We start from the raw sequence: 18,680 nt of genomic DNA, 5'->3' as shown, positions 1-18,680 counted from the left end.
ACACCTGCTTCCAAACGTGATATATCATACCAGAAGAGACAAATTTCTAAAATTGTCTTGTCGTTTAAGGTCCCACGGGTAGAGGAAGCCAATCCCAGTTTAAAAAAAAAAAAAAGTGAAAGCGGAAGTATTCCAAACGGAGCGCCCTATAAATCAAAAGCAAAGCTCGGGGGCGCTCTCTGCAAACCGAGCACCTTGCACAGTCTGAACAAGGAGTGCTGGTGACTTCAATCGGTCTCGATTTTGGAATTAACGCCCAAAGTAGAGCTACGAGGTTGGTGGTGGTTTTTTTTGTTTGTTTGTTTTTACCCCCTGCTGTTCAATTAAATGAAGTTTGGGTCGCGTTAGATTGGGAACGATGGCGATGCGGTTTTCTTCAATTGCATTTCGTTTGATTTAAATCGCGTCAAATCACCAAACTTATTTTCCACGTTCATTCAATGAGGTGTTTGTTGCACGGCTGACGAGCTGGTGGGAATTCTTAACAAGGGTTTTTATTGTTGTGGTTTGTGAGCAATCCGCTGTCAAACTTATTGAATGGCTCGGAATCCCTTCAACGTTGTCATTAAACGCCATGGAAAAAAAACAAGCGTGAAATTGATACGTTGTGCGGGTGAAACAAAACTTTCTTGTTTTGCCAGCGCCACAATTAAACGAACTAAATGAATTAAAACGAATTAAATGAATGAAAATTCCCTTTTGATGCAGAGTGTGCGTTTTCTTCGAGCTTGAAATCTATCCCCTTTTGTTGCTATTTTGAAGGCTTAAAAGCAAATGCTGATTTTGACGCATATCCGCAGTTTTTTTTAATGGCCGATAAGAGATCTTAAATGGGTAAAGTCGGAGAATTGTTTATTTAAAATGTCACTTAAATTTCTAAGAGATGCATGCTGAGCTGGGGAACTCCCTGCGGTTTTTTTTCCTTTTAATCTAAAGCTAAATGAAACATTTACATAGCAGTGACACAGAAATTCTGGAAAACTCTTCAATCAAAAGTATCTAAACAAATGATCGATCAATTTGATCATGGCGGTTGCACCTCTAGATCGAAACAAGCAAATACATTTTCTCCCTCTTGTAGGAGCTCGGCAATGGTGCAGCTTCCTCCTTCCCCCAAGGTGGGTGTCACACTTGCTGGCGAACAGTCAGAAGAGAAGAAGGAAAGAACGGAAGGCAAGTTGATTGTTTTTAGTCCGAATGGAGACTCACCTGCCAGCCTGGGGGCCCCGCCGAGCTTTGACTTCCCCACTGCCTATCATGGGTATGAAACCTACATAGAAGATGGACTTATCTGCCTCAAACATAAGGTTCGCAACTTGGAGAAAAAGAAGGTAGGAACATGAAACAATGGCAAAAGGATATCAGGGATGTGTGGTCGCAAATATGGCTGTTTTTTTTTCCCGTCTTGCTTTTGCCGTAGCTGAAACTGGAACACTATAAGAGATGCCTGACCTTTGGTGAGACTCTAAATAAAGACCAAATGGTGAGCCCATATTTTCAAAATGACACTCAATCGTCTGACGTGACCATGATGCAGTCGTTTTTGTTGTCAGGCTGCGACTGATAAATACGAGCAGGTGGTGCATAACCTGGAGTTTGCCAAGGAGCTCCACAAAATCCTAGACAGCTTGACTCAAAATGTAAGAGTTGAGTCGTTAGTTGCTATTATGTTTACTTAAATATTGTCTCTGTGCAATAAAAATGAAGTGTTCCCCCCCCCCGCAAAAAAAGTTGCTGAAGTCACAGAAGAAGGCGGTCAAGAGGGAGCAGCTGGTAAGGATGGAGGAGGAGAGGCGGCGGCTCAGCATGGTGCTCCAAGTCCAACATCTCCTCGCCAGCCTACAGGAGGCTCATGTCAAGAAAGACCTGCAAAGCGGACACAACCAGGCGCCCTACCTACCGGCAAAGCATCTCAACAGCTTGAGCCAGCTGGCCGCTTTGCTCGGGGCGAGGCAGGATGACCGACTGAGGTGACTTTTTTTTTTTTATAATGAAACCAAATTGAATTTAAGACTGATCGCCCCAGGTGCTCCCTGAACTTTTTTTGTGACTATTTGAAAACAAACGTGGATGTGCATAAGACATTTCAACAAAAGTAACTTCAAACTTTCATCTGCAAATACTTTTGTCATTTTCTACAGTGATAAAAGAAAGACTCACATTTGTTAGAATTTTCTCTGCTGGGTTGAAGTTTAGAGCAGTGGATGGAGCAAGCGGCCGTGATGTACATGGACCTTCTGGAGGGAGAGGAAAAGCCAGTGGCCGGATCGACGTGTGCGTATCGGAGAATTTGCGCTCCAGCATGACTCTGGTCCACAAAAAAAAAAAAAACGAACCAAACCTGTCTCATTTGTGTGGGTTTTTTTTTCAGTTAAATTGCTGAAAGATGAGCTCACCAAATTATTGAAGAGCAAGTACTTCTCTTGTCTTCCGTCCAAAACGACTCTAGGTACGTCCAAGCAGGTGCAGCAGTAATCGTGAGATCGGACCATCGTTTGACTCCTGTGCCGTGATGAATTTATACGCTAATGGGAAAAATAAGAATACATATTATTGGCCTTTAGCGGGACAACAATGTCAAACAACAGAGTACAAATCAGTTTGTGGTACATACTTTGCTTTTTTTTTTGGTCTTTGAACCAAGAACGGGTTTTTTGTAACATTTTGATTCGGGATGAATTGTTTAATATCTGTAAATGTCCTCACACATTTTTTTTTTGTTTTGTTTTGCATGTCTTTGATAGCCAAATCAAAGATGACGCACCCTGAAGATTCTCCAGAGGTAAGGTCACATTTGCGTGTTCTCAGGGCCAGTTTGGAAAATAAATACATGGATAAGAGAGAGAAGCGCGCCGAGTCGTTTCCGTCTGACCTTGACAATTCCCTGGCGCAGAAGTCGAAGGAAGACTTGATGCTTAGGAGACAGGTTGACCCTCCTGACTGCTGGGATTTTGAGTTCTCGGATGAAGGCATCTCATTGCAGGCCGCGGTGGGCAAACCGTGGAAAGGCGCGGCGGCCACTTTCGTCCCTCAAGCACCTGTTGCCAGCAAGTGCAAGTCAGCTGGGAGTAAAGAGGTAAACTCATGCCATGGCTTGATACTCCCTTGAAAAAGAATATGGGGAGAGACAACAATTGCAGTTCATTTAAAAAAAAAAAAAAAAAAATTAACATGAATTTTTTTTTTCATAAATAGCCCAAAAAAAAAACAAACAAACAATAAAGCGGAAATGTGATACAAATCTTTTTCTTTATATCAGGAAAAGGAGAAGAAAGCGAACAGGGAGCGAAATGCCAAGACAGTGAGTACAAGATTGTTTAAAAAAAAAAAAAAAAAAAAATCTTCAACATGACACCTTGTGTTTTTTGGCAGGACGATCACAAGGGTTTACCTGAAGTGAAATTCAGCTCTCCAACCTTCCCCAAAGATCCGATCATGAGGAAAAAACACTTGGAGGACTTAATAACCAAGATCCATGGGTCTTTCAGTTTTATCCAGGTGGAATGTCGCAATTGAAGACCTAGAGCAGTGCACTATGAAATTGATACAAAACATGGCCTTCATATAAACCCCCCTAGAGGCAGGGGACCAATTTTGCTCAAGATTTTTATGTTTTTACATTGCTGTCTAGGATTCTCTACTAGATTGCGAGTCCCCTTCAGAAAATGGAAACTCCAAACTTAAAAAGGAGCCGTCGGAGTTGGCGTCTCCTCTGGGTAATGTCGAACCATTTTTGTCAAATTTTAGAATTTCAGGATTTCACCCCAAAAAAAGCACAAAAGTAAAAAATTCATATGCTGACAGGCATACTGTTATCGGTATATTGTCCGTACCCATCACGGTATTGATCTTTTTTTTTTTTTTGATCATTTGAGAAAACTATGAACCGAAAATTTTTTTTATGCATAGTGTTCTTTCTCCCAACCAACAGCATTAAAAACCTCAAGTGATCCGCTGCCAAAAGAAATGCATGTAAGCAGTCGTTTAGATGTTTCTATCACACACACACACACTTTGTTCAAATGCCTTTTTTGATGGGATTGTTTAATTAAAAACATGGACATATTTAGTTGAAATGTTTTTCAATGAAGTTGTACAGGTTATAGGTCACACTAAAAGTGCACAGAGTTTGAAAATGATCTTAGTCTCGAACAAAAATATGACATCTGAACAGCGGTGTGTAGACTTTTTTTTTTTTTTTTTTTTTTTTTTTTTTAAACATCCACTGTATGTTACGGTAAAGTGTTAATCACTTCATTTTCCATTCACAGTCCACCCCACTGCCTGCTCGGCTTCTGGACCACAAAACCAGACTGACAAATGGGGATCAGTGCCTAAAAAGTTACGAACTGGAGATATCCAGAAATGTGAGATTCTGTGCAATAATGACACGCTTTTAGGATATCCGTTTAAACGGTTTGTTTGGTTTCTCCCCCCCCCCCCCCCCCCCTGCAGGAGCATCTGCATTTGTCCGAACAGAAGAAATTTTCTTCGCCATTGTTCTCCAGGCCAGAGTCTGCAATCTCTGTCAGTTTAAAGTTCATACGTATTAGAGGGTGGCAAAAATGGAGTAACTTGAGATATGTTGCGTTTATTACAGTTAACCGGATGCTCATTTTCAAGAAGCTGAACATCTGGTTATTGTTTGACGCACTCAAACTTTGTGTTCCTCAGACGCTGGTTGCCGAATCGGGAACAATTTCTCCCTGTAACAGGACGGCGCCGAGCATCTCCGTCCCCGCTCACAAGCACACATTTTCCACACCCCCCGCGAGGCAAACTGTCACCTCTGTGCAATTTCATGATATGCCTTCAGTGAGTCTTCAAACGTGTTGATTCTTTCTCGCGTTGGGTGACGATCAAAGAACGTGTGCAGTGACTTTTTCCAATGACTGGTCTTAAATGACTTGGTCATCAATGACGGGCATTTTTAATGACATTCGCAACACTTTCTATCAGCAAGATTTTGCTCATTTAGACGCCAGTGTCTTTTTATTGTAGGTCTTCAACGGGGAGGCGAAAGTAGAGCCAAAGTACACCAACTGCAGCACCCAAACACCACCTGAGTTTGCACCCTCAGAAGACGACTCGCAAACGATGGGTATGCCTCTGCTGGCCTGTAATGGCGAGCTAAACTCAAGATGCCGAAACTTTATGCAATATTTTAATTGCAAATATGATTTAGGACACCCACCCCTTTTTTTTTTAACTAGTGCTCCCATAATTCTTGCTTTTAAAGCATGATAGTGGATTCTGATTTCTGTTTGGCAGGGGACACATGCATTTTCCAGACTCATCTCAAGAACTATGGCCCTCTCTTAAGTGCTCCAAGAGTAAGTGAATCTCAAAGCTGTAGTGGCGCTGTGCTAAACGTTCCTTCCTACTCAGTGTTGCGCTCTGATGCTGATCCTGATTGTATACAGTGGATATAAAAACGATACTTACCCAGTGTTGTTCAAATGGCAGTTTTGTTGTGTATCCATCCATTTTCTACAGCTTTTGATCCGTTTGCAGGGCACTGGATCCCAACACGTCTGTGGATGTGGAGTACAGCATCATTACAGTGGTAAGGACAATGTTATATTCTTCAAAAGAAAAAAATATATATTTACCATTAGTAACGGACTGGCCACCAGATTTAATTTTTTTTTCTCCATTTACTCTGCAGCAGCCTGGCGTGAGAGCTCACATGTGAGCAGCCCAGACCGTGAAGTATTCACAACGATGGATTCAGGACATGGCGATTCCCTTCCTGTCCCCATCGTAGATGTCCCGCACAGTTCTCAAGGCCACCATCACACTCCCCTACTTCCCATGCAACTTTACCCTTTCTCCCAGCCGCTGAAAGTCGCGTTCACAGCATTTCGCACCGTCAACTTTGCTCCAGGCAACCTAGACCAGCCCATTGTTTTTGATCAGCTGCACAGTAACCTCGGAGAGATGTTTGATACCCACATTGGCCGCTTTACCTGTCCTGTCAATGGAACGTACGTTTTCATGTTCCACATCCTTAAGCTGGCAATTAATGTGCCACTTTACATCAATCTCATGTGCAATGAAGAAGTCATGGTGTCAGCGTACGCCAATGATGGAGCACCGGATCATGAGACGGCGAGCAACCACGCCATCTTACCTCTCTTCCAAGGTGATCAGGTTTGGCTCCGATTGCATCGCGGTGCCATTTATGGAAGCACCTGGAAGTATAGTACATTTTCTGGCTTTTTGCTTTACCAGGACTGAGCTCTGTATAGTCTCTTGGTTTATACCAAACTGTTGACATCATCATTAGGTCAGCCATCATTCCAAAGTACCTTCTTCGCGCAAAAGCCTGCTGATTATGCATGACTACGTCTCTTCAAGATGGCAAATAGGATTTCTAGTGGACAATCAAACTTGCTGTGGGCTCGTAAACTATAAAAGGAAACTGTTTTGGTGGTGGGTATGGTGTTGAACACAAATGGCCAGTATGTTGAAGTGAAATCCAAACTGAGGAGGTCAATTTGGTCTCTTGAAATGGCTTAATAAAAGATGAGCAGTGATACTTGTGTGCTTGCATTTTCATTAAAAAAAGGTTCTTTGTTGCCACGCGAAAATATGTAGGCACGCATATAGTGCCATATTTAATTTACCCGCGTGCAGTTCTTTTTTTTTTTAAATTGCACCTTGCTTGCATACTTTCAAGGTTGATTTTCCTTTCAGATTCAATGTCTAGTATTGCAGAAGATCGGGAGCATGATAGTCACATTGGTGTCAGTGAAACAAAATAATACAGAAAACTGTTAATTTATCAGCTCGATGGGACTCACCACTTTTGCTTTCCCCGTGGCTCTGACGGACGCGCATTGGGAAGCAGGTGCCACGCTGGGTGCTGTTGCGTCACTGCAATAAATATTACACACACCATTTGTGTCACGAAATGAAAGCATATGGCTCCAGCACGCCCGCGACCCTTGTGAGGATAAGAAGATCGGAACATGGGTGAAAGCAAATAGACGAACGTCGCATGACGAGACCACTCCAAGACTCAAGGGGGCAGCAAACTTGCAGAGCCACCGATGACTGATGTGCCGTAAAAGTGCCGTAAAGTTTGTGTTTTGCAGTTTACGTTTACGTCATCCAATTGCTGCTTACCGGCAGAGTTTTGTTGTTTTCAAAGCTTGATGGAATTTGAAAACGCGATCGGTTCTTCTATGAATCTGCTTCCATTGTGATACAATCAGTAGTGGACCTCGCCAAAAATCATATTTATTTTGCTTTCGTTTTTATCCCAAAGTGTCAAATTCAGTCACGGCTTAGGGGACATTAAATGCAGGGCCACAACGGCCTTCACAATTAAGTGAGTAGCCTTCATGGTTTTTGCATGTAGCGTATTAAGGGGGATACGTGGAGTGAAGTAATGGATCCCAACCGGATAATTCAGGCTCTGAGAGGGACTATCGATCCGAATTTGAGAAGAGCGGCTGAAGATGAACTCAATCAGGTGGGTGTCACTGCTGAAGACGTCTAATAGTAACTATGAGAGGGTACTGTTTTAACTCTGGTTTTGACGCAGGGGCGTGCAGAAACCTTGGGACGAGGAAAGTGCTCAAAGTTAAAAGGAGGGAAATTTGCACATGAGTTTGAAATGCCTTACATAAACATACTTGAAAATATAACTTGCACGGTGTTATTCTTTCATTAACTTTACTAGGTGCGGCATTTTTTTTCCAGGTGTCTGTTTCAAGTATTGTCGGTTGCTTAACTCTAACCCTGCTCTGGTTGTGTTTCAGTCCTACAAAATCATCAACTTTGCACCAACTCTGCTTCAGATCATTGTATCAGAGCAGGTGGAGTTTCCAGTTCGGCAGGCAGGTATGGTGTTAAGATTATTATTTTTTAAATATATCTTGTTCTTGATCATTCTGACACCGTCCCCCATTGTTATCTGTTTAACTGTTGTGCATGTCCACAGCGGCTATCTATTTGAAGAACATGATTGGCCAGTATTGGCAGGACAGGGAGCCATCTCTGGGAAAAGTGGTTTTCCCCTTTAATATTCATGAAAATGACCGCCAGCAGATCAGAAACCACATTGTGGAGGGCATCATCCGCTGTCCGGAGACCATTCGGTACGTTCATTCTCACCCTGCAAACGTCAATGCAACCAGTAATCTTTTCTAACAACTCCACTTTAAATTGGACAGGTTTGTGTTCTGAATTCTCACTACCCTGAATTTTTTGCAAATATTGATTGGTGGGGTTTATTTACTCACGCGCAGTTGGGAGAAGGCCTAAACAGAAACTATTTCACCCTAATACTTGTATCGAATCTTATGACAGTTCAAACTTCACTAACTTCACTGTTAATGCAGCGCACAGCTGACGATGTGTCTCCGAACGATCATCAAACACGACTTCCCGGGACGTTGGACAGCCATCGTGGACAAGTTAAGCTTGTACTTGCAGTCGAACAACAGTGGCAGCTGGTACGGCAGCCTGCTGGCTCTCTACCAGCTCGTCAAAACCTACGAGTGAGTAACCGATTGTGAATTTGTCCATTGCAACTAACTCTTTCCAGTCCTATTCATGACAACGTGTTTGCGCGTCAGGTACCGGAAGGAGGAAGAGAGGGAGCCGTTGCTTGCGGCCATGCAAATCTTTCTGCCGCGGATTCAGCAGCTCATCGTCCAGCTGCTGAATGACGCCACCATCTTCTCGGTCCTCATTCAAAAACAGATCCTTAAAATCTTCCATTCTCTCATCCAGGTATGTTTTGCCACGGTCAACATCAAAGCCGATTTATTTATTTATTTTGACGCAATGTTGCAGTATCGTGTTTTAACCTATAATTCGATCTTATGTTGCTGCTATTGATATTTATCCTACTCTTATATCTGCAGTACTCGCTTCCTCTCCAGCTGATCACCACAACAGTGATGACTCAATGGATGGAAATCTTTCGAGCCATAATGGACCGTGATGTACCTGCTGTAAGATGCCTTTCCCGCACACTACCAGATATCTGCTCCGTTATATGCCTCAGATTGCGTGTGCGTCCGCCGCTCCGGAACCCGAAAGGTCACATTTCGCTTAATTTGACAGGAGACTTTAGAGCTGGATGAGGACGATCGTCCCGAGTTATCATGGTGGAAGTGCAAGAAATGGGCACTGCGTGTCATTACGAGGCTGTTCAAGCGGTGAGCGTGAACCTCGTTTTGCGTCACATTTAAATGTATGGATGTAAATATGGTTGTGGCCCTCCAGATATGGAAGCCCAGGCAACGTGACCAAGGAGTACTTTGAGTTTGCCGATTTCTTCTTGAAGACCTACGCAGTGGGCTTACAGCAAGTAAGTGTGCTAAATCCGAGTCGGGAAGCGCAAGGGTATTTGTGTCTGGCTTTGATGCGTCCGTTTCTGTTGTCATTGTCCGCCTAGGTCCTGTTGAAGGTGGTGGATCAACACAGACAGGAGCAGTACGTTACTCCTCGCGTTCTCCAGCAGTGTCTCGACTATCTCAACCAGGGACTTTCCCATTCTCTGACGTGGAAGCAGATGAAGCCTCACATGCAGGTAAGAGGAAACCCGGCCGGCTGACACAAGTCACCACAAGGGTCCGCTTTGGGCTTCACGTTTCGATGGATTAAATGAACTTCAAATCTCATCAGCACGTTAGTTACTCTTAGAAGCACCGTTTAAACAAAGAAACGCAAATTTGAATAAATTGCGGCTTTCGTTCTCTTCCAGGCTATCTGTCAGGAGGTGATCTTCCCGCTCATGTGTTACAAAGACGAGGACGAGAGGCTGTGGCAGGAGGACCCATTTGAGTACATCCGCATGAAGTTTTGTGTGTACTTTGAAGCTATCAATAAAAATGTCATCTCAGTGATTGTTTTTTTTTTAATTAAAAAATAAATAAATGAAAATGTCTCCAGACCTTTACGACGATCACGCCCTTCCAGCCACCGCCGCACAGAGCCTTTTGTGCAACGCTGCACGAAAGAGAAAGGAGGTGATGTGAACAATACCATTCGCCGCAGTATTGAGGGATATACTGTACATGTCGGAAAAAGAATTATCAGAGTACCTTGTTTGTACTTTTTCCTCTTCAAAGGTTCTGCCTCAAATGATGGAGTTCTGCCACCAGATTCTGATGGATCCCATGTCTGACCACCGACGGAAAGATGGCGCGCTGCACTGCATCGGAGCGCTGGGCGAGCTACTACTTAAGGTACGTACGATGCGGAGGATTGCCTTCATCTGCAAGTGACCAAATAAGAAATTTCCGCATCATTTTTTTGGACAGGAGTTTGAAGACCATTGAATAAACCTTTTCCCGACATTCTTCTCTTTTCGTTGGGCTTTGCCGCATGTTTCGCAGAAGCGCATTTACATGGAGCAGATGGAGTTGATGCTGCAAAACTACGTCTTCCCTTTGCTCGACTCTCGGTTGGGTTACTTGCGAGCCAGGGTAAGCGAAGCAGACGTTCAACAAGTTATCTAATAGGGATGTTCAAAATACGTTTGGCTTTGTAAACAAGAGATACGGGCGCAGACTGAGGAATAAACCAGTTGTAATAAATTGGACAGCGTCGGGTGAGGTAGTACTTATCATTTGTGGTTATGCTGTTTTTGTCAGTCATGTTGGGTCCTCCACTGCTTCAGTCAGCTGCGTTTCCACAACACGTTAGCGTTGAGGAATGCCGTGGAGTTGGTGAAGAAGGACCTGGTTGATGACAGCGAGATGCCGGTCAAGGTGGAGGCAGCCATTGCTTTACAAATGTTGGTCAGCAATCAGGAAGAGGGTACGTACACTGCGAATCGAGTCATCTTGGGGGCGTGGGGATCTCATTTTTTTTGTGTGTTTGCGCGTGTAGCAAAGCTGTACATCAGGCCACACATCCGACCTGTCATGCAACAGCTGCTCCACGTGGTCAAGGAGACGGAGAACGACGATTTGACCAATGTCATTCAGAAGATGATCTGCGAGTACAACGAAGAAGTTGCCGTCATCGCCGTTGACATGACACGGAACCTGGTAGGAGACACAGTCGGGACAAAAAACCGAATGCCAAAATGCGTGAAAGCCCGCGAAATCACCAAAACAAGGATGCCAACATTTGGCTTTGTTTTTAACAATTGAGTGTACTGTGCTTGTGCATTTGGCAGGCAGAGATCTTTACCAGGGTTCTTCAGAGCGAGGAATACGAGGAGAACGAGGACAAGACGGTCATTGCCCTTGGACTTCTGAGCACCATCGACACCATTCTCACGGTCATGGAGGACCACAAGGAGGTTTACCCTTGCGCAGCACTCACACATTGGCAGGGAGTTTTAGAGTTGGGGAGCAGTGCGATATGGTGAAGGTTGGACAGATGAGGAGGAGCAAGATTGTGATGTGTCCTAAAGGTGTGTAAAAGATGTTGAAATTAAACTCTGGACGTACCTGGGAGCAGGTCATCTTAAATTTGCTGAACATTTCGCCAGTGAGAAGGAGGTACCGTCAGTGATGAAAGAGAGACAGAAGAGGCCTAAGGATGGTGCCATGGGGAACTGTTAACTCTTAACATTTTTTTTTAATGATTAAAAAATATGTTTTCCCCCCTCTTTTTATCAGATCACACAACAGCTGGAGGATATCTGTTTGCAAGTGATTGGCCTGGTCTTGCAGAAACCTATCATAGGTATGGCAGGTGTGTCTGTTCAGATGCAATTTTTTTTTCTTTTTCTGCATTGCCCATAGAAAATTGATGATTAAAAAAAAAAGATGAACGTCACATTGATTACATCAAGAACAAAATCTTCTGATATTTCAGCAGAAGGCTCCCTGAAAATTTGTGCAACCCCCAACAAGGAAGATATTCGAGTGGATTGTTATAATTTTCTGCGTTTTTTTTTTAATCCGAATGCACTTTGGTGTGCCAGAGCAGTGCTCACTGGTCAACACCCGAACTATCAGTTACATTGAATGTGAGCAATGTCATTGTCTCTACGCGTGGAGAAAAAGTCCTATCTTATTTTGTGCTTTTGAAAGTATTAATATGCTGAAGATTCATCTCATTCACAGAGTTCTACGAGGAGATTCTATCGCTGGCATTTGGACTTACATGCCAGACCATCTCCCCGCAGATGTGGCAACTGCTGAGCGTCTTGTATGAGGTCTTTCAGCATGACTGCTTTGACTACTTCACCGGTTGGTCTCAGCTGGCTTGGTTGATGTGGTCAAGAACTTTGCATACACTGGCCATGCGCATGAGCGTCAAATTGTCATTAGTGAAGGAACATATCCAATTTCCTGAAATTTATCTCAAATCAATAGCTAGATGAATATTTAGGATCATCGGGGGAATTTGAAAACAAATGCAATAATTGTCCTTTTTTTTAATATGCGTTACAGATATGATGCCCCTTTTGCATAACTATGTCACCGTGGATACAGATGTGTTTCTGTCCAACCCCAAGAACGTGGAGATCATCTACAGCATGTGCAAAAAGGTACTTTTTTTTTTTTGTAGCTCTCGGGTGGATACGATCTGAACTGTCCCAAAGGTTTCTGGATCTTGCAGTTAAACTGACCGGTTGGCGTGTTTGAATTATTCCTCTGTCCTAGGTGCTGACCACAGATTCAGGTGAAGAAGCCGAGTGTCACGCTGCCAAATTGTTGGAGGTGATTATACTGCAGTGCAAAGGCAGAGGGATTGACCAGGTAAGATGCAGTCCCTAAAGCACTTGATTGCTCAACAGAAATTGAGTATCCACTTAAAAAAAAAAAAGCATATATGGGTGTGTATTGCATATGCATACACACCTACTGGTTAGTTGGGATGATATCGGAACGAATGGCTTAGAGGTCATTATGTCTCCCAACTGCAGTGCATCCCTCTGTTTGTGGAGGCAGCGCTGGAGCGTCTGACGCGTGGCGTCAAGTCCAACAAGCTTCGGATCATGTGCCTGGAGGTGGCCATCGCTGCGCTTTACTACAGCCCGGCCGTTCTTATGCACACTTTAGACAACGCGCACTTCTCCCAAAACCCACAAACGATTACTGCCCACTTCATCAACCAGTGGATGAACGACACGGAATTCTTCCTCGGGTGAGAAACACGAATTGTCCCGAGAGTTATAAATCGTTCATCATCTAAATTGGATGACCTCACCATTTGCATCTTTGATTCACTCGTAGGATCCACGACCGGAAGATGTGCATCATTGGCTTGACTGTGCTGATGGAGCTTCCGAGCCGTCCGGCGGCGCTGGAGGGCGTCGCAACACAAATCCTTCCCTCTGTACTGCTCCTCTTCTTAGGCCTCAAGCACCTCTCTGCTTCCCGTCACATCAACAAACCGGACCTGCTGCCCAACACGAGGACTTTGGATGAAGATCAAAACGGTAAGTTTCCCACAGGGCGTGCGCGTGCATGCCTGGCGTTTGGCCTAAAAGATACGCACAACATTTCATGAAGTCGCCAGTCTCGCCAATGTTGACATCGATACGATCACGATTCGCAGAGGAGATTCCCAGTGATGAGGATGAGGTCAATGAAAAATGCAGTATTACGCAGCAGCAATCCAGTGTGCCGATGGGCCTGGATGATGAGAGTAATGACGACGACGACTACTGGGATGATGACGATTGCTTTGAAGGAACACCTCTGGAAGAGTACAGCACACCCCTCGACTATGATAATGGAGAAGATGAATATCAGTTCTTTGCATCTGCCCTGCTCAGTAAGTCAACCTTTTTTCCTGCTTCTGAAAACGGCCCTTTTCCCGATAAAATTACACTCCGTCAATCAAGTTTCAGAACTATCATGTAATATCAACATGTGAATCTGCAACTTGTCCTGTGTTGACGTTCTCTCAGGAGTCCAGAATACAGATATGGCGTGGTACCAATGTTTGACTGCACCCCTGAGCGATGACCAGAAAACACAGCTCCAGGAGATTTACAGCATCTCACAGCAGAGGAGGAGTACTGCCACAAAGGGCCAGTGGTAAGGAACTTGGCTATTTTCGATTTCAGCCAAGAATTTTCCTTTTGCTGCATCCTATGACATATGAGACACAAAGAGTGCTGTTTATTGTGAAAGGTTTGCAGTGACGCCACATTCTCATCCAAATACAGTGTGCTAGAATGAGCGACAATAGAACATTTTTCTTTTTCTAGAGATCCAATGAGGTGCTGCGGATTCTAAAGAAGAGGATACGGAGGCTGATATGGCCTGACCTTGTCGGAAAAGCATTGCAATTTCAGACAACGTTGGCTCTGCATTCTGTATGGGCTGGTTTTTCTGTCATTTTGGAGATTGTGCAATTTAAATAGTCCTATACTATAGTATCCACCAGGACAGGCTGTATTTATATATTTCTTGACATTTTAAAAAAATAGTAATAATTCTTACTGTTAGTGAACTCCCGTGTGTGCCTGTGTGGTTCTAAAAGAATAAAACAAACACAAATATGTGTTTGTGTAATTTGTGTAATATAATCTCCTGTCGTTGTTGCTGTAGCAAAGAATTTCATCAGATGGAATTTGGACTATAAAGATGTTTGTCAAAGTGTCAAGAAATGAAAGCGTGGCTTGGATTTTCTTGTTTTGTGTACTGAAAAATTTTACTGAAACAATTTTGAGAGTCATAAAATCATTTAACATCTTCTCAATCTGTATTTCAAGATGTGTGTTTCTATATTAAAACGAAAATATAAGAGAGTTCTTTTTCTCTTTTAAAAATCAGTTTCCAATCATATCCAATTACCAAGGAGAGACACAGAGCATCATGATGTTAATTAGCCTACCTGGTTTTTAAGTCTCTGCATGTTAATCTGTGCGAGCTGGTCCTTGCATAGGCATCTTCGACAGCGCCTCTCAAGATTGGTGGTCCTCATCACCGACTCGATTGGATCCAAGCACTGCCACACTCAACAAAAGGGTCGTCACAATTTACATACAATACAGTATACAGTACTGTTGGCATGTCGCCCCCTGCTATCTGACATTGACACATACCAAGACATTACAAAAAATACATTTTTTTAAAATAACTTTTATTTCATATTTCTCTGGAATACCAAAACATAACAACGAGAACAAGACCATGTCACATGTTTCCTATGGAACTCAGAGATTATACTGGACCTCCTTTGAACGTGCCTGAATGCATAGCGGAACAAAGAACTACACTGGAGTCACACTGTCCGTCCGGAGGGCTCGGAGTCAGGTGTGTGTACAGGCAGAGAGGCTGGGTCAAGAGAGGAGGTGAACGTTCTAGCGTAGCAGGTTAGAATTGGGTACAGCATCAGACGGCACAGGTGATGGGCTACTGGACGAATCACTCACAAATGATGCGTCTGGTGGTGAGAAGGACAAAGAATGAATGAACGATTGCTGTACTTGTCATGCTGATTGGAGAAGCACAAGTGTTTTTGTTGCCATAACTCGTCAGCAACTAAAGTCTACTTCATACAACTGACTAAAGCTTTCAATAAGAGGCTCACGTTTCACGCTGAGGAAAAATGTTTGTGAATAAATTGAGTCAAAATCATGATTATTATTATCGGTGTGTGTGTGTTACCAAGATTCCACAGAGCGTTTTGTGCAGCAAGCTCTTTAGCATCATCCAGCTGCACACATAACTTGTCTGGTGTGAAGCATCGTTGTGTCAGTGGCATCACCACCTACAGGCGCACACAAACACAAGTGAGTGTGTGTGTGGACAGGGGTCAGGGGTGATGTGCAGTTAGCTGACAGCAAGAGTCAAGGTCAAATCCGTCTGACCCCATTCAAAACAGTATGCTGGAGTTATCATCACCTTGTAGACCAGCAGCAGGGTCCCGTCCTGATTCAGCAAAGAGAAGAGGTGGTACTGTGGAGACGGCCAGTTGTGCATACAGCAATACAAGTCCAGCAGGCCGACAGCCGATCTGATTTGATCGGGTCGGAGGAGCAGCAGGCTGGTGCGGTACAACGGGGTGCCGGGAAAGAGCGGGAAAACACCCTTGTCGGGTTTTCCTGAACGCAAACAGAATGACAGTGCTGAAGCTTGACCTTACCCATTGACTTGGATTGGAAGGGACTGAAATGGCGGCGCATTTACCTGGTCCTACAGCATACTGGGGTTTCCACTGAAAGTAAGGGGGTGTCTTCAATGACTGCAGAGCAGAGCCCTCATTCACGCCTCCGTGGCGCGGGACAATCATCTCCTTGGCTCCTCTTCCGGTCTTGCTTCCCTGGCAGCTCTTAGGGCGGGATTTCCTGCCCACCTCTTCCGGGGGAGGCTTCACGAGGTTCACCTCCACCACGCTACCATCAATGGCGGTGCCATTCATGCTGCTAGTAACAGCGACGGCATCCTTGTGGAGGCCAAAGTGAAGGAAGGCGTGGGTGGTAAACTTCTTCACGCGCATCACCGCACCTGCTTTGACGCGCTCACACTCGCGCTGAAGTGTTTCCTCCGTGGTGCTCGGTGAAAGGTTACGCACCTGAAAAGGACGCCAGACTTTCGGAATAAAAGAATGCCTGTGGTACAGGGATGTTGCTGATGTTTTATTTTTGATAACAGTTTGAACAAAAAAGAACGAATAAATCTTTGGATTTTCACCATTCAACTCATCAAGCCTACACTTACGTGGGCAACCGTGACGTGCTGCGCGTTTGCTCTCTTCCCGTGTTTGTCCGGCTTGGCCCAATTCACCCAGTGGGTGTGGCCCCACAGGTGCCTGACTGTGGTGACAAGAAGATAGTCAGGAATGTTGCGACAAGTAAATCTAATCCTAATAATTTGGTATCTTACTTTATAATAATGCCACAATTGGCATTAAAATCGATAGGAGTGCAGTCCATGTGGAGTGGCAGTATTTTATTGATCATATTTGATCCCACATCGAACTTTCTTCAAGCAACATGCGATGGATGGTGTTGCCGTTGTAACTCGCGATGCTGGCTGAGTAGAAAACTTACTAGCAATTAACTCCTTGCGGGCCAATGCCGCCGCCTTGTGTGTCTCATACTCCAAAAAGGCGAAGCCTCGATGTTTGCCGGCGCCTGAGGAGCTTGAACACACGGTGACATCCCGAAGGCCATCTGTCACCTAGGAGGTCAATGTGACGTTCATGTGATGAATATCAGATTTATAACACATCAATGTTTTGGCCTAAAAATGTAGACTGGATTTCTTAAGCACGGAACTTATCTGGAAGCACTAAGTAAATAATTGAATAAATAAATCTTACACATACATTGCAATGTCAATTTGAATTTGATTTATTGTTCAGCACTAATTCACAGACATTCTTGGGTGTACCTTCTTGATCTCCTCCATGATCTCCTCCTTACTCTTGTCTTTGGGAATGCAGCCGAGGAAGAGGCGGCAATTATTGAGAGTGGCGCACACGCCGAGAAACTTCCCAGGACGAACCTCATATTTGTTCAGCATCTGGATCGCAATTAGGGCCTCCTCCCTGGAACACAATCATCACAGTCATAACTATCATCCTCCTCAATATTGTCAATTTTCCACAGGTAGGAGCGCTGCATCAAGATATCAAGTTCTAGATTCAATGTTACCTTTTGGTGTACATGACAAAGGCGTAGCCACGGTTGTCTCCGGTAAACTCCATCATCAGCCTCAGCTCGTAGATGGTTCCAGCTGTCTCGAACAGAGGGACGAGCTCATCTTCATAGAGGTCTCTGGGTATGTTTCCCACAAACACCTCACAGTCAATGTATGGCACTGGACCCTCCCAGTCTGCAGGTAGAGAAAGTCCGTTCTCGTCAAGTTTTCAGTCCGTTGAGTGAGTAAGAATACAAATGAAATATGCAAGCAAGGCGCTCAGGATATGTTTGTCATCTCCACTCACTTGGTGGCGGTCCGCCATACTTTCTCTGTCCATTCTCCTGCAGAATATGATATCCCGTCTTGTCCATGAGTGCAACCAAGGCCAACTGAATGGACAGTGACCTTCTGAACTCAGGAAGGGCCTCCCCAGAGGATGATGTCGTGTATTTTGCCAATTCTTGGTCACAGCCTGGAAAACAGAACTTTTGTAAGAGGAAGTCCACAAAGAATCTCCTTTCATTGGCACAGACACATTATACACAGAATTACGTTTTCACACATGATGACATTAAGAAGTAGGTGCTTGAGTGCAGAAGAGAAACAAGAGTTGACAGAGAGATTCATGTTGTCAGCTTGGTTATTACTCGTCGTCACTGGAGGGGGTGTTGGGGACCACTGCAAGCGTCAAACTATTGTACAAGAAACCAATCTAACTGCCCCACCCAAAAAAAAAAAAAAAAAGTTGAGAACCGCTGCGCTAAAGAGTATCAGTTTTCAATTAATTGAAATGACCACCACTCAGCATTACAATCACATATTTTAATTGACATTTTAACTTTCATGACAGTTATCGAGCTAAAAATCGTCTTAAAAAATGCGGATCCACTCGAAGATCTGATCCTTTTTTCGGGGGTTATACAGTACCCACATGTATGCTAATTATCCCACATGTCTGCTAATTATCTATTAATACAATGTCCTACTATGGTAAATGACTCGTAAAGGCGGAAAAAAGTAGAAAACAACTAGTCGTAATTAATTTTAGTAACAAAAAACGCTAGTCACCAAAATGTCGAACACGCCGATGAGAACTACTCAATGTGCATTGGACAGGACAAGCGGCAAATTGCGTTAGCTTCAATGCTAATG

At 44.0% G+C, this 18,680-nt stretch overlaps 3 protein-coding genes and 1 long non-coding RNA gene across 5 annotated transcripts; 2 read left to right on the top strand and 2 right to left on the bottom strand.

Annotated features, from left to right (window-relative positions):
- On the top strand, positions 1-6,539 carry caprin2 (caprin family member 2). Its single transcript, XM_086102986.1, has 20 exons — positions 1-274; positions 1,082-1,331; positions 1,421-1,483; positions 1,554-1,640; positions 1,732-1,970; positions 2,192-2,274; positions 2,372-2,449; positions 2,745-2,782; positions 2,894-3,076; positions 3,260-3,301; positions 3,373-3,498; positions 3,632-3,716; positions 3,932-3,972; positions 4,272-4,367; positions 4,456-4,527; positions 4,675-4,815; positions 5,002-5,101; positions 5,272-5,333; positions 5,515-5,566; positions 5,669-6,539. The coding sequence occupies exons 2-20, from the start codon at positions 1,092-1,094 to the stop codon at positions 6,238-6,240; spliced, it is 2,400 nt and encodes a 799-aa protein (XP_085959112.1). The 5' UTR covers positions 1-274; positions 1,082-1,091; the 3' UTR covers positions 6,241-6,539.
- Positions 3,147-7,028, bottom strand: LOC147186230 (uncharacterized). The gene is made up of 5 exons (XR_015099193.1): positions 6,807-7,028; positions 6,134-6,194; positions 5,613-5,974; positions 5,446-5,534; positions 3,147-3,533 (listed from the first exon to the last, which is right to left on the bottom strand). It is a non-coding gene; the product is annotated as an uncharacterized LOC147186230 (long non-coding RNA).
- An 82-nt stretch (positions 7,029-7,110) lies between these two features.
- On the top strand, positions 7,111-14,686 carry ipo8 (importin 8). Of its 2 annotated transcripts, none has more exons than XM_086102983.1 (25): positions 7,111-7,480; positions 7,770-7,851; positions 7,952-8,108; positions 8,352-8,510; positions 8,589-8,745; positions 8,880-8,969; positions 9,082-9,176; positions 9,244-9,328; positions 9,416-9,550; positions 9,725-9,824; positions 9,913-9,989; positions 10,092-10,208; positions 10,359-10,448; positions 10,617-10,782; positions 10,855-11,015; positions 11,147-11,272; positions 11,595-11,661; positions 12,045-12,170; positions 12,375-12,472; positions 12,588-12,683; positions 12,851-13,071; positions 13,161-13,366; positions 13,486-13,704; positions 13,841-13,970; positions 14,144-14,686. In XM_086102983.1, coding segments are annotated over exons 1-25 (3,045 nt in total). In that variant the 5' UTR covers positions 7,111-7,396; the 3' UTR covers positions 14,145-14,686. The 2 variants fall into 2 exon arrangements, with proteins under 2 accessions (XP_085959109.1, XP_085959108.1); XM_086102982.1 differs by having other exon boundaries at positions 11,595-11,670.
- Positions 14,687-15,474: 788 nt separating this feature from the next.
- LOC147186228 (putative RNA-binding protein 46) lies at positions 15,475-17,899 on the bottom strand. The gene is made up of 9 exons (XM_086103873.1): positions 17,833-17,899; positions 17,540-17,720; positions 17,277-17,433; positions 16,934-17,063; positions 16,602-16,696; positions 16,071-16,455; positions 15,786-15,985; positions 15,549-15,651; positions 15,475-15,479 (listed from the first exon to the last, which is right to left on the bottom strand). Exons 1-9 carry the CDS (start codon positions 17,897-17,899, stop codon positions 15,475-15,477), a joined length of 1,323 nt encoding a protein of 440 aa, XP_085959999.1.
- Between the last annotated feature and the right edge of the window lie 781 nt (positions 17,900-18,680).

The sequence above is a fragment of the Hippocampus guttulatus genome, chromosome 22 (assembly GCF_054856545.1).
Source record: "Hippocampus guttulatus isolate MCC_2025c chromosome 22, RoL_Hgut_1.0, whole genome shotgun sequence".
In the NCBI taxonomy this organism is placed as follows: domain Eukaryota; kingdom Metazoa; phylum Chordata; class Actinopteri; order Syngnathiformes; family Syngnathidae; genus Hippocampus; species Hippocampus guttulatus.
The sequence above is the reverse complement of the archived record's forward strand: the minus strand, read 5'-3'. Positions and strand labels throughout refer to the sequence as shown.

What these genes read in the sequence shown, in the direction of transcription:
- ipo8 (XM_086102982.1), top strand. Translation starts at nt 7,397, where the DNA reads ATGGATCCCAACCGGATAATTCAGGCTCTGAGAGGGACTATCGATCCG. An exon ending in TGGACCGTGATGTACCTGCT is followed by an intron (nt 8,970 to 9,081) that starts GTAAGATGCCTT and finishes TTAATTTGACAG; the next exon opens with GAGACTTTAGAGCTGGATGA. An exon ending in TCTACAGCATGTGCAAAAAG is followed by an intron (nt 12,473 to 12,587) that starts GTACTTTTTTTT and finishes CCTCTGTCCTAG; the next exon opens with GTGCTGACCACAGATTCAGG.
- LOC147186228 (XM_086103873.1), bottom strand. Translation starts at nt 17,899, where the DNA reads ATGGACAAGACGGGATATCATATTCTGCAGGAGAATGGACAGAGAAAG. An exon ending in CCGCAAGGAGTTAATTGCTA is followed by an intron (nt 16,697 to 16,933) that starts GTAAGTTTTCTA and finishes TTGTCACCACAG; the next exon opens with TCAGGCACCTGTGGGGCCAC. An exon ending in CCCTGCTGCTGGTCTACAAG is followed by an intron (nt 15,652 to 15,785) that starts GTGATGATAACT and finishes GTGCGCCTGTAG; the next exon opens with GTGGTGATGCCACTGACACA.
- caprin2 (XM_086102986.1), top strand. Translation starts at nt 1,092, where the DNA reads ATGGTGCAGCTTCCTCCTTCCCCCAAGGTGGGTGTCACACTTGCTGGC. An exon ending in CTCTAAATAAAGACCAAATG is followed by an intron (nt 1,484 to 1,553) that starts GTGAGCCCATAT and finishes TTTTGTTGTCAG; the next exon opens with GCTGCGACTGATAAATACGA. An exon ending in AGTACAGCATCATTACAGTG is followed by an intron (nt 5,567 to 5,668) that starts GTAAGGACAATG and finishes TTTACTCTGCAG; the next exon opens with CAGCCTGGCGTGAGAGCTCA.